The 14,242-nt window shown below is 48.9% G+C and overlaps 1 protein-coding gene across 2 annotated transcripts; it reads left to right on the top strand.

Moving 5' to 3' along the window:
* Positions 1-2,561: 2,561 nt before the first annotated feature.
* Positions 2,562-14,242, top strand: LOC144159658 (uncharacterized). Of its 2 annotated transcripts, XM_077691284.1 has the most exons (11): positions 2,565-3,139; positions 5,005-5,091; positions 6,233-6,295; positions 6,781-6,859; positions 8,661-8,746; positions 9,048-9,101; positions 9,742-9,849; positions 11,558-11,669; positions 12,778-12,937; positions 13,654-13,748; positions 14,109-14,242. In XM_077691284.1, the coding sequence occupies exons 1-11, from the start codon at positions 3,065-3,067 to the stop codon at positions 14,198-14,200; spliced, it is 1,011 nt and encodes a 336-aa protein (XP_077547410.1). In that variant the 5' UTR covers positions 2,565-3,064; the 3' UTR covers positions 14,201-14,242. The 2 variants fall into 2 exon arrangements, with proteins under 2 accessions (XP_077547411.1, XP_077547410.1); XM_077691285.1 differs by lacking the exon at positions 9,048-9,101 and having other exon boundaries at positions 2,562-3,139.

Genomic DNA, 14,242 nt, shown 5'->3' with positions numbered 1-14,242 from the left:
ACATTGTGACATGGCGCAATTTCAGTTGTGAGCTTTTAACATTCACATATGTTGTTTTTTCTTGCTGGCAACCACAGGACAGGTACCTGTTTTGTTCCGGCTCCTACGATGGGAAGGTTAACCTTTACACTGCACAGCATATGGAGCTGATCATGTGCTATCAGGCAAGTGAGAGAGGATTTAAACTCCTCTGTTGCTGCTATGATGTTTCGCCCCGATACACCACACACCCTCATATACCTCTGACACCGTCAACTGCGCCCTTCGCGCCCATCCTCCCCACAAGATAACGCTGGTATGGGTCCCCGGCCACGCCAACTTGGACGGCAATGCTCGAGCACACGAGCTTACCCGAGTACTTTCCCCGGGTCCGCCCATGTTGTGGCCGCATGTGTACCACCCTGGCACTCAAAAGATTTCAGAACATCAGGCACGCCGACAGCATCTCTGCGCGCTACGCGCAAGCAGGCAGTGTTCCCGGTCCCCCACCTCGCCCTCTCCCGTGAAGCCGCATCTGTGGCCTGGAAAGCACAGACCTCATCTCTTATCACTCCATCCCGTATCCACTACATGCATGGCATCCTCTCGCGTCCCACTTGCTCTACACCCAACTGCCCTTCCTACCCGTCAGTACGACACCTTTACTGGGAGTGCCATCCGCCAGACCTGCCACCACACCTGCGTTCCCGCATCGCTTCCTGGGAGGACTGGTTGAACCCGGGTCATGGCGTAGATGTCAAATCGACGCAAGAACTTCTGGCGGCCCACTGCCTTCGTGTTAGTGCGAACCTCTGGGAGTTCTACGGACCAGCCGTCTCCCAATGAAGAGACTGTGGCACGACGGCCCGAACTAGGAAAGTTTTCTATCTCTCTCTCTCTCGCCCCTCCACTTATAGCACTCTATTTGCAGCCTTTTTCAGCACCCAGAGTAAGGTTACGCAGTGCTGGAAGAATTAATTAGAAAAGTGAATGCAGATCAAGATTTGATTGATTGATTGTGGGGTTTAACGCGCCGACGCAACGCAGGCGATGAGGCGCGCCGTAGTGGAGGGCTCCGGATTAATTTTGACCACATGGGGATCTTTATCGTGCGCCGAAATCTCGTACACACGGGCGTTTCTGCTTTTCGCCTCCATCAGAAAAGCGGCCGCCGCGGCCGGGAATCGAACCCGCGGCAGATCAAGACTGTTGCGAAGGAAGGCAGCAATGGGGTGTTTGTCAAGCCAGGGAGGAACCTTAAAGGGAGTGCGTTTCAGGGAGCCAGTGAAGCACCAAGGTGCTACTGTGCGCAAGTTCTAGCCGGTTCTGTCCACTTGGGACAAGTAACTGCATCGTGTGGGTTCGAGCTACTACTAGTTGGTAATCCATCATAAGGTTTTTAAGACTGGGGACGTAAAGGACAGAGACATGAATGAATGAATGAATGAAACTTTATTGACGATTTGGGAGGCTTGGTAGCCTGGTTGGGGAGGAGGGAGGAACGGAAAGGGAGTGGGGAGTGGGATGGCCGTCAGAGTCGTCTGGTCAGGTCTGCCTCACGCACGAACTGCCACAAGGAAAGGATCGTGCAATTCCTATTTACGTCCCCTGTTTAAATATTTGGCGCTTGAAAATCTTATCAAGTAGTTTCAATACTTGACTGTCTAGACGACCGAAAAAAAAAAGAAGATAAGCAATTACACGACCCGGCAGTTTTCAAACACGCGCGCACAAAGAGAGAGAGAGAGAGAGAGAGAGAGAGAGAGAGAGAGAGAGAGAGAGAGAGAGAGAGAGAGAGATGTGCGTGTGCTTGAGTTCGGGTTCCAAGACAGGGCACGCGCTTCAACATCTAATTGTGAGTCCATTTTAACCTTTTTTCAACAAATTCAATCAATCAATCAATCAATCAATCAATCAATCAATCAATCAATCAATCAATCAATCAATCAATCAATCAATCAAATTCAAGGGCGTGTTCAATGAGAAAATGAGTACTCTGGTGTTTCATTTAGCCATCGGTGGCTGTCAGCGGGCGCCAAGAGAGGGTGTTGCCAGGTAACATCAATCTGTCGAAGTGGGAAGCCTCTAAATAAAGGTCATAGAGGGAATGAATGCCGCGTGAGCAAGAAAACATGTCGCCTGTGGCCCTAAAAGCGGGAGTATGGTCCCTAGAAATATGTGCGCGAAGCGCGTCGTCTGCTACATGCCCAACTGATACGTGCTCCACAACTTGAGGTCGACGATAAAACCTGACGCACCTTAATAGGTCAGTGGCGTGGGTGTCACGGAGCTAAACAATGATATATTTAATTAGACAAACGATAAAATAAATAATTAGATGAATGATGAAAGAATGACCGCACAGATGATCGGAAGTAAGCTCACACTAAACGCGGGTTCACTTTCGGGGAACGACTCTAGATAATTTTGTTTTTTTGCGTTGCAGCTGTTTAGTTTACACATTTTCTACAGTTTTGGAGTAATAAGTTGGTTAAATTTATCCGGAGGCCCTCAGCGCATGTCTTGTTGCGCCCATTTATATGTCGACCTCAAATCATTGGCCCACTGGCACAAATGCTCGTTGGAGCTCAACGGACTGCAGACGTCTCATCGCCATCAGTATTTCGCAATGTCTGCCGTGTCCGATTTGTGTCGTAGAAGACAGCGTTTGTGTTTGTCCTGGTTAGAAATGATTTTCCATCTTCGCCTCATCATGATGCGATAGGAGACCATCCACTTCAACAGTCCAGTCACTCGACCGCTCCTCGCACAGCATGCGTCGCTGCACGGGTCTTCCAGGGAGGATGTTTTCGGCCGCCTCGTCCCGGGACCTTGCTGGACGCTCGTCCAGTGCAACCCGTATGGTGCTGGCGTTTACGTCGTGGCTCTAGCCCCTGTGCGACCGAGTCCGCAGTGCATCGCCGGACTCGTGGGGACTCGGCACAGATTCGCGTGTGCTTGCCGCTCGTGCTGAGGCGACATGACTCTGACGGGGCGTGCAGGCCTTCCGCAACGTCGCCAGCCGCTCTTGTCCCTAATCACGTAAGGGCTTCGGGCCCCTACGACGCCACTGCCAGCAGCAGCCATGCAGAAAGAAGGCGCTCCGGTTTTTCTGCGGTACCACCAAGGTAGCGTGCGCGGTGTCTCGTTCAGCCCCAGGGTAAGACGATGCTGTCGCTCGCTGTCATAGCATTCATAGTTACGCTGCGTAATCTCAACCCCGTGACATTGGGGCTCTTCGATTTACCATCTCGGACTCACCGCGGGTAGTCCGAGGATTCCCCGAAGCCATAGGGATACGTGGGAGAATGGAATGCCGGATTGCTTCTCGGGGAGTCCGCGGTGATACCGAGACGGTAAATCGAAGAGTCCCATTACCGCGGTACTAAGGAATCAGTTTTTAGACCCGTGGTAGTGTATAAGCGTCAACGGGTTACAGGTGCGATAACACGCTCGAAATATGTTTTTTTATTTTACTTTCACAACTCCGTCGCGTAATTAGTCATGTTTGACAACGAGTATGGTTTGTTGATCGCGCCTCTTCGCAGTCGTGATGCTTGCGTTTGGCAAGAATTTCCACCTGCGTGAATTTCGTGCGTGCTAATATATAGTGGACATCCTTAAAAAATGACTTCTTAGAACTGATTTATGTTGCAAACAACTAGGCTGTCACAAATGATAAAGAAGGGGCGCACTGCTGCGGGTGTTTAGCTCCTGCACTTACGAGATGTTCGCACTCGCGTTGCTTTATTGATCGAGTGTCGGCGCAGTGAGAAACAAGTTAACATTCGTTGCTCTCAACTAAGTTAATTTTGAATGGAAATGTCAAAGACAAACTATACATCTTGGTACTCTCGCAAGCTAATTTTAAAGCTGTTACAATGGGACGGGGAAGCTGTTACAATGTGAGAATTGGCCGTGGAATGTGCCCAATCAAATTGCTGCTTTCTATTTAAAAGGTTAGAAAAAATTAGTTGGCCTCTGTCGGTAGATTATAGTGCCTGCCGTAAATTTAAATGCGCAGGGAAGATACAAAGAAATACGATCAACAAAGCGCACAGACTGCAATACATCTGGCTGCCAGATTAAATATAATAAAAAGGCCACGTGTGATATCACAACTCATTGTGTCAGCTGCTGTGAAGTTGCCGATGATTTGCATCAGGTGTACAAAATGTGACTTTTGCCAATACCGTGCACCACTTGTATGGAACAAAGTTGGCTTGCCTAAGCAATAGACAACACATTGCTCATAGCGGCCTTCAGCTCTCTTAATCTCTGAACCAAACAGCAAATAAGCAAACTTCAGAAACGTCAGCAATCCACATTTGTGCTGTTGCCACTCAACGGCAACTTGGGCATTCCATTTTTCTTTTCTTTGTTTGACTTCAAATGACCCTCGAAATCTGTCTGTAATGGTCAAGTCTTTTTCCCTTCTGATCGACGTAGCGTGCTGTTTGTTAAGGAGACAAAAATCTGTGCACCATGAATTATTTGCCCTCTCTGCGAGGCTTGAAGGGAGGTGTTTGCAGATGAAAAAAATGTCTAATAAGCACCATTCATATGTTTGGCTACATGACAAAACACACGACTTGGCAGGAAAGCTTGCCCGATGTCTCTGTCTCGGGCAGCCAAGCACGGCACACACGTGTGGAACCCTGTGGCACCATCTTCCCATGTTCGGCAGAAGCATACATAGTGGTTACTGCAGGTCCTGAGAGCGTAAAACTTGCCTATAAAAGCCCACGCATTGCACTACCAAAACAGGGTGGAATCGTGGTGCAGCAGTTACGATTCCTGCTTCGATGTATCATTCGAAGTACTAAGAAAAGATGAATTTTGCTTTTGACGGCTGTGCTCAAAATGCCCACATGCATGCTCAGAGAAATTCTACTAGACATGTACCATGTGTTTGTTTAATGGCATTTGTTTAATTTGATTCCAAAACATTGTGACATGCTGCAAATTTCAGTTGTGAGTCTTTAACATTCACATATGTTGTTTTTTTCTTGCTGGCAACCACAGGACAGGTACCTGTTTTGTTCCGGCTCCTACGATGGGAAGGTTAACCTTTACACTGCACAGCACATGGAGCTGCTCATGTGCTATCAGGCAAGTGAGAGAGGATCTAAACTCCCCTGTTGCTGCTATGATGTTTCGCCCCTCCTCTTATAGCACTCTATTTGCAGCCTTTTTCAGCACTCAGAGTAAGGTTACGCAGTGCTGGGAGGATTAATTGGAAAAGGGAATGCAGATCAAGACTGTTGCGAAGGAAGGCAGCAGTGGGAGGAACCTTAAAGGGAGTGCGTTTCAGGGGGCCAGTGAATCACCAAGGTGCTACTGTGCGCAAGGATTGGCTGGATTGTGAAGGCAATCTGTGGGGAGACCAGTAAGTGTAGGAAAAACAGTGCATTTTTAGCATTTGTATTCACCCTGCTTATACAAGCAAATGAAAACTGATGAACATGCATCGGAGGCAACATTCATTTTCTCAATTGTGGTACTGCACCAAAACTTTCTGTGCGCACGGAATGCAACTTACCTATTTGCTCTAAACAGTGCCCAGAGCACCTATTAATTCAACACTCCATTAGAAACCACAGTGTTGAGGCATCGTCTCATGTTTCTGTGCCAACCACCTGGGTTTACGTTTGGTGTATGCAAGTTATTTATTTTTTTGTGCGAGGAGAGTTCTTGTGAGGAATGTTCTCCTCATCATCTCTGTGTGCTTTGTTTAAGAATGAGGGTAGATTAGTACCCTTCAGCATTTTTCTAGGCACAACCTGTCACCCTGTTTAATTACAGTTGAACTGCATTAGCTTTGTATTGTTTCACGAAAGGTATAACACTCTTTAAAAAGAAATAGGGAGCAGTAAAAGATTGCTCAAAAGTGGATTGAGACAACCGTAGGGGGGTTGGGGGTAAATGAGTGCATATGGGGAAATTTATGCTCTGGCTCTGCATTTTAAATCTGAAGCTTTTTTCAAAGCTGATGACATTTTTCATACTATTCTTTCATTAAAATATGGCTTGCCTTCAATATATATATATTTTTTTCAATTGTTGATTGCATAATTACACACTTTAAATTCAGTCAAGCATATTAAGACACACTCACGGTTAAAGTGCAGCATCCGGGGTGGTTTGAGCTACAAATAAGCTTGGAAGCGAGAGTTCTCAGAGGTCACACAGGATTCACCGAGTTGATGCAGTACAAACGCTTCCTCGTGCTTTCTTTTTCCTTTTGCCACAGATTGCTTCCATGGGAATGTCGCGAAACATCAACGCAGTTCGTTTCACCAGTGATGGCTCACGTGTAAGTGCATGCAGTGGAAGAAAATCTACACTGCTTTTCTTTTGTCAGACTTCTCAATGTCTAGATTTTGGGGGGAATCGTCAGGAAGGTATTTCTGCTAATGAAGATTTAAAAAGACATTTCGTAAAAGTAATCTGTCATCGGATTTTTGTCAATGTGCATTTGAGCTTTGTCAGTGCGGTTGATGAAGCCATATTTCAGCAAATGTTTCAACACCACCTGCTTGTAGTAGCGGGGGTCCTGTAGAAGAACACTCTGGAAGGCCCGAACTTCTGTGTGGTCTTGATAGAGGACCCCCTGCCCTTTGTTCCTGCTTTTTTCTGCACTGCAAGGGATGATTCGGTGCAGACAGTGCTAGCTGCGCCTGCATCATTTGTTTTAAGGAAACACAGACAGTGCTTGGCTGCATGGATGGAAATCATTTGTAGCGTGAACGTGACTTTATCAAGTCCACTGACATGCAACCTTTGCGTCATCCTGTGCAGATCCTTGCTGCGACCACAGCACGGCGGTTGGCCGTCATAGACGTGGAGCGTGGGGAGCAAGTGATGACCTACGACAATTGTGAGTGGACGCAGTAGCACTGCAATTGGGGCCACTGCTGCAAGGATGGTCCCTTCCTCTGAGCCCACTATACATAGAGCCTCATACAGGGTAGTTGCAATAATAGGCTAGTCCTCTGCTGATACTGAGACAAGAAGGGGCCGGCTGACACTCTGCTGCAAGTGATCTAAAGCGGTGGTTTCCTTTTCACTTCAAGAGACCCTGCCAACTTCGAAAAGGTAGCTTGGTATCAAACTGTCTCTTTATCAGTCACTTGCTCACCAGGTTCGCAATTTGCATTTTGGACTGATCAAAATTGGGTACAGTGGGGAGGAGTCTGCTATTGAAATTTGGTTCCTAACAATTTAGCTGTATAGAAATTTTTATTTTATATATATTCCATTTTTAAAAACCTGGATGCTAGTCTACTGGGATACTTTGTGTATATACACAATCTGTCTGATAAGACAAGGCCGTACGTTGCACTTGACATGGCATACTTGTCAGCATCAGGCACGAAGTAGATATGTCAGGTACAGTCAGCAGCAAAAGCGAGGTTATACTACAGTAATACCTCGTTAACTCGAACTCGGATATCTCGAAAAATCGGCTAACTCGAAATTTTCCGCGGCACCGAACCATTTCCTATACGTCCCATGTATTTGTAGCCCTTTATTTCGAAGTATTTTGGGGTCAAACTGCGGATATCTCGAAATCTTGACTGAGAGGGAAACGGAAATTTCGCCGCCGCGGACCGTTTCACAAGATTCGTACGATGCTGCCGCGCACAAGTCCCTCGATTTCTTTCCGATTTAGCCGCGCCTATCACAAAGCCGATGTTTTCCCCAAACGTGAAGTCTGAGCTTAGAGGCACATGAACGTCGTCACGCAACCCTGTGGCACGTCCTGTGACGGTAGAGACATGCGCAGAGGTACAGCAGTATGTGCCCGTGACAGGAGAACTTACTGACGCCAAAATCGTTGAAATAGCCCCAAAAGGAGGGGACGGCGAAGACGGGGGCGATGACCACGAACCTCCTCGAGAGGTGCCGACATCTGCCGAAACAAGGAATTTGCTGCGCTTTCTGCGAAATAAGGTTGAGTGCAGCGGCGGGGAAGATCGGCTCATGCAATGCGTCAAGCAGCTAGAAGATTTTTTTACTAGGCCCGAGTGCGACCGCAAAGCAGACCAGCATTACGCAGTTCTTTTATGCTAAGCAAAATTGCAGGGCTACAAAACCAAGCCCGTGAACGTCTCCTGTATGTTCTTTTTCTCTTTAAAACCTTTATGAAAAGCAAGATTGGAAGCTGCTGTTCAAGAGCTGCTAAGTAGTAACGCCTTTTTTTGCAAAGAACTCGATATTTCATGGCAATTCGCGCAACTTTGCTTATCTCGAAAATCCGCTTATCTCGAAATATTTCCCGGTTTTTACTACTTCGAGTTAACGAGGTATTACTGTAATATCAAACTAAACCGGCAAAATTCGGGGAGTAAAAAGATGTGACTCAGATATATAAATGCATTTGCTGGACAGCATTATTGCATATGAGCCGTGGTAATAAATTTAAGCCTATGGGACAACCAGTGGAGTCCGTTTTTCCATATGTGCACCTTTTTATTTGTGTTTCTTTTGTTACGGTATACGAGGCAGCAACAAATGGATGCCGTATGGATGCTGGAGGGTCATATTGATGGATGTGAACGTGATAAACAGCTTTGTTTTTTTTTTTTTTTAATAGCAACACAAATTGAACAAAGTGCAAGCTGAGGAGGTGCTTCCTGGCGTTAGTTGCCAAGAGGCTGTTGCCGTCTGTGTTTCAGGTGCCTATGACGCGCGAGAAAGAGCAAGCCTGGCGGCTGACCCCATCTGCCCAAACATGGCTGTGTGCAGCTCTGCCAATGGAAGGGTATGTGCACCACGTCGTCCATTGGGTGGCCTCCCTTTTCCGTCCTGTGTGTACGCTCTCCAAGATGAGGAGGTGTTGGTGCTGCCCCTTGGTGATGGGCATAGTTCCCGTATTGTGCAGCCTGTGGGTGGGCGAGGTCTTCAGCAGCACGAAGGGAAGATGATGTAGTGCGACAGCGGGAGAAATTGGTTAAAGCTGAGGGAAATGGACAGTGTTATGAAATGCTCCACTGTGTGGGTGAGGAAGGAGTGGTGAGTTTTATTTGAAGCCACTTATTGTCTTCCCCTGCACTGTGTTACAGGGGCTGACCCTGTTCGACCTTCGAATGCCACTGCCACTCGACTTTGTCTACGATGTGAGTGGCACTTGTTCCACCGCTCTTTCCAGCTCATTCTTGAAAAGTGACATGATCTGAGATGTGCATAGGCACTTGCATACTCACCTTGAGTCGCTTCGCTTTTTGCTTGGGCACACATTTTTATGTTGGGTCGAGCCTCTTGCTTTGCCCCGCGTGGGCGTAAATCTGCAGCCTCCTGCATTGTGAACTTGCAAGCGAGTGCCACCTGTCTGCCACAGCCTAGGGTGCTTCTAGGCCAGCTGTTTGTATCCTGCTGCCAGTAAAGCCATTTTCTTTGAAGCCGTGTTAAGTTCAGCACGGCAGTGCATATTTCGTGATCACATTCATTAGCGGTGCCAATTATCACTTCGCAGATAAATTTTGTGCGCTTTTACACTCGTGAAACTTCGCTCTCACACAGAGTGCCCCTCTCAATTATGGAAGGGTTCTCACGGTAACAGAACTAAGAACCCTTGTGTGTCAGCAACGAGTTTTGCAAAGAGTGGCACCTTTGTAAAGTGGAGCGGCGGAGCGTGGGGCACCCGGTGTCGGGTTCACGTCATCGGGCTCGCTGTGGGCACAGGGGGGAGTGCGCTGTGAAGGAAGTGCGGGCAGGCACGCGTGAGTGAGCGGGCTGTGTGTCTCCCTCTGCCTGCAGCTGCACGACAACGCCATCCGAGACCTGCTTTTCCTGCACAGTAGTTGGCCGTTTGTGCGTAGTCACCAGAGCACGGTGCTGTCGCTGTCTGCTGAGGGCGTCTGCAAGGTGAGCCCGGCAGCTGTGTGTGTGTGTGTGCGTGCATGTAAGGGGAAGGGGGGTGGGGGTGTTTAGAGCCGCCGTAATCATCGTTGCCCTTGTTGGTAGGAGGGAAGGAGGAGGGCACACCGCACTTGCCGCTGCAAAGTGAACTCCCCCAGGAAGTGCGTGTCGGTAAATAAACTGCCTGCTCCTTCTGGGTTTTCCCCCTTCTGCTAAATACAACCAGTTACTCATTTTTTATACCTAGTAGCCAGTACAAATGCCTGAGTGTTGAAGCAGAACAGAAAAGTGCTGATGTATTATTAGACTGTTCTAGCAAAAATGTCAACATTTTTTGCCAGACTGTGTGCCCATAGTTCAGCTTACTAGTACAGCCACCGTGGGGGCAACTGCCTTGTACTAATAGCACAGAGGAAAAATAGGATGCACAGGCAGATAATGCTCCGTATAAAAAGCAGTTGTGGAATTGTGGTGGCAAAATCAGCACGAGTCTAGCAATGGGCATAACCGCGGGAAAGGTTTTACATTCATTGTGTGCCGAGTTTGTGTACAGCCTTCGAAATTTGCTTGTATGGTGAGAGTGCCAGCTGATTAGTAGTTAGGCGATGCCTTGCTGCATTTTAAAGTGGCAAAATGGAACATACCTGGTGCACACGGCATGTGCTAGTGATAGTGAAGCTTTTCACAGGCATGACAGATGCCCTGGCATTGTTACCCACTAGTCTTACTTTGCCATATTCACTTATCTTTCTTACTTCTGCCGTGATCGTAGAGCTATTGATTACCTTTCCCTGTATGTCCTTTTTCCTGGTTAAGCGTGAGCCTTAAAACAAAGGTGCATCACTTGCGCATTAGGAACTGCATGCTGCTAGTGAACCACACGCCTGGAGGAAAGAGAACTTGACGGGAAAAGAAAAATATTGATCACAGGCCGTACGAAGTCATGCCGCAGGCCAGGCCAAGTCAGAGTGGAATGCTTCCCAGTTGTCCCGTGATGTTGTAGGCGGCCGACGGGGCGGTGTGGCTGAGCCCACATTTATTGCGGTTGCGCTGACTGTGCCATGGCAAGGGCAAGGCACACAGAGATGTCTGCTGAGCGTGCTCCAAGTGCCAGCTGGCTCATAGTGCTGATGAAAATGATGATGATGATGTCGCTGCAATGTCATGCGACTACAGCCACAGATTTCTCCACAGCATTGTTCAGTCTGAACCTCTGTGCAATGCCCTTGCAACGCCGTAAACTTTTTGGGTTAATTTCTTTAGCTGTAGTTGCAGCGCCTTGCATAGGAGGTGACTGCCAGCATTGGGTAGTTGGGGGAGCCTTCATGTGGCACATTGTCCCCAGTGCAAGCCGAATTGCTTAAGTTGCTTTAAATAGCTTTTGTGCTGCGGATGTTAGCTTCACCTGTGCCTGAGGCACTACTAAAGCTAGTTCAGGCACTAGATATGTCTGTGAGGCATGTGGCCTCTACGGCTTACCTCTTGCATTCATTGGCGTATACGTGTGCCCTGTGGTATTGTGATGTGCCCCAGGTTTTGTGAAGGCTTGAACCAAGTCTGTTATCACTTGTGGTTGGTGTTGACTCAATTCTAGTGCACCAATAATTTGGTCCGACAGTGTCGGGTGTCGAGACGGCCTTGCGTGAAAGGCCAAGCTGCAGAGTGCACGCGACAGACAGCCCCGTGATGGTCCTGCCCCTTCCCTGCGGTGCAGGTGACCACGTTGGACGGTCGGTACCTGCACGGATTCGAGGTTGGTCACGGAGCCAACTCGGTGGAGGCCACTCCGGAGGCCTACGGTTCTGGAGCGGACGACGGCTTCTGCAGTGGGTTCCACCCTCCGGGTTTTTACATGCACACTCTTCCCGCATGCAGTGGAAGGACACAGATGGTGCTGGCTTGAATTTCACCAGCCATTGGCTTGATTGGAGTGGGAAAAAAAGATGCAGTGCCAGTTAGCTTCTGTGCAGTGTGTTGACTTTTACTGATGAGAAGCTGCAGCTTGCATGGCTACAGCTTCTCATCAGTAAAAGTCAACATTGGGCATGCTTTGTAGCAAAAAGTCATCAGGCAACTTTTCAAAATTAAAAATAGGAACAGTGTTCATTATATGAAGGTTAGTAAAACCAGCCTACTGAACCTTTGCCTCAGTGTGTAAAAGTGTGGCAGCAAGAGCTACAGCTCCTTCCTGAACAAAGACCACAACTACCAGGCGTCTTAAAGTCATGACCAAATAAGTGATGCACCAAAATACAATACTTTATTAAGTAAATGAGCGCAGTGAAGCTTTATCGTTTTATTTTATAGGGAGACAAATACTATGATGCATTCTGAAAATTTACATAACAACTTGCCATCTGTTTTCCTGACATTGTTTTGAAACTGCGAGTGCCAGCTATCTACAGTAGGGAATGAAGCAAAACTATGAACGATTGCAGAGATCGTTCAGAGCTGTCACAGAGTTGTCTTAGTGGTAAAATGTGGTCTAATTAGTTTTAAAACGTGGATCAGACAGTGAGTTCAAGCTGTTTTCCGAAACCATGTGATATTATTGCTGTAGAAGCACTTGTAAATTTGTATTGCCCATCATGGCTCCAGAAAACATTTGTAGCCGCTGAAATTGGGCCTGTCGGATGCGATGCATTTTGACTGGAGAATTCTCCGAGTTTATGTTATGCCAAATTTGTTATCAGCCGTGATCGTATCATCATTGAGATTTCACTGCATATCTCCTCACGATGGATGTGACGTTCAGTGGCATCTGAAGGAGCAACTCCTCTGCACTGTGAGAGAGCAGACTGAGGAAGCATGCTGTGCACGTGCATCGCCTGTCGTCGTATCCTGCACGATTGCTGATCCCTTTGAAGGAGGTGCTTTACATGCCACTGCCTGTGGGGGATCTGCCCTGCTCCCTCCCTCGCTTGTTGCCCCCAGGTGTGGTGCTGGTTGGGGGCGACGCTGTGTCTGGGTACGTGCCGGATGTCGGGGTCCAGGAGCGGCTGCGCGAGCACGGCCACGAGTCCGTGTGGAAGGTGCGCTACACCTCCAACGGGGGCCTGCTCTACACCGCCTGCAACCGCGGTGTCGTCAGGAGGTGAGGAGAGAGAGAGAGAGAAATGACTTTATTGAACATTTGTCCAGCGGGAGGAGACGGGTCAGGCCACGCAGGGCCCCCTGTCTATATGGTTAGGCAGACCTCGAAGCACTGGGGCCTGGACCACAGCCTGGGCTACTAGAAGAGTCCCCGTCCCTCTTCCCTTTGCCACCCCGAGGGGCGGCAGAAAGAAGAAGGTGCGGGTCCCCCTTCCGCCTCTGCTGCGCCCGAGCAGCCTCGAGCCGCTGGACTGCCTGCAGTTGCCGCTCGCATTCTGGCGAGCTCATGAGTCCGTAAATGTCCGGGGGGAGGTCCTTGCAGCCCCCGCTTGCTACGTATCCACCACAACCCCACAGGAGGTGGGCGAGGTCCGCGGTTGTAAGCACACACACACTGCACACACTGTCGATGCCCCTGCTGGACATGCCCAACAGGCAGCGGAGAGGGAGATGAGGGGTTTAGCTCTTAGGCATTGAAAATGGGGTGGGGTAGACCAGGGAACAGACTCGCTTGGAAGTCACGCCAGCTCAAAAGAGAAGAAAAGTGGAGCTGGGCCAGCCTTCTGAACTGGAGGTCTGACATCGGGTGGACCACCTGAGTGGCTACCGGGGGACGAGGTTAGGTGGATAGGCAGGCAGAGTGGAAAGCCAGGCCTCTTGCAGTGCATGCACGCACTGGTGCCTTAGTGGTGACTTCCCGTTGTTCATGGTGTGCAGGTACCGGCGTTACCCTGACAGGCACAAGTTCCTGGGCGAAGTGCTCTGGCACGAAGCAAACATCCAGGACATGGATCTGTCGCCGTACGACGATTGTATCCTTGCCGGCTGTTCATTCAAAAAGGGTCGGGCCTCGACAGGACACACTCGAAGGTGTCCTGTGGTGTGGTGAAGACATTGGGTTAGGTAGCGCCCGAGTCAGTGGTTTTTGCTAGTGGCATGGAGTATTAGTGCTTTGACAGAGGCTTGCATCCAAAACTTGTGGATATTTTCACGCTTGATGACATCGCAATATTACAAAATTTACCCAAGACGCATCTTTTGTCAAACCATTTTACTCCACCCCACTTTTGTTTTCTGAAAGCACTCGTGTGCGGCGCTTTCTCCTACCTCTTTGTCGCGAGAAGCCCTTCTTCCCTGAGAGCCCAGCTGTTTGCCCTGACCCGTCCCCCCAGACCTGATCACCGCATCCAAGGACCGGTCGGTGGGAGTGCTTCCACTGGGCTCGCCCAACCACGGGTGGACCGAGTACTGTGAGCTCTCCTGAGCCCCGTGTTCTGTTGTCGCATTAAAGGCCTGTTGATTGACA

This window comes from Haemaphysalis longicornis, unplaced genomic scaffold (assembly GCF_048455015.1).
Source record: "Haemaphysalis longicornis isolate Haplotype H1 unplaced genomic scaffold, Haemaphysalis longicornis Haplotype H1 scaffold_10, whole genome shotgun sequence".
Taxonomy (NCBI): domain Eukaryota; kingdom Metazoa; phylum Arthropoda; class Arachnida; order Ixodida; family Ixodidae; genus Haemaphysalis; species Haemaphysalis longicornis.
The sequence above is the reverse complement of the archived record's forward strand: the minus strand, read 5'-3'. Positions and strand labels throughout refer to the sequence as shown.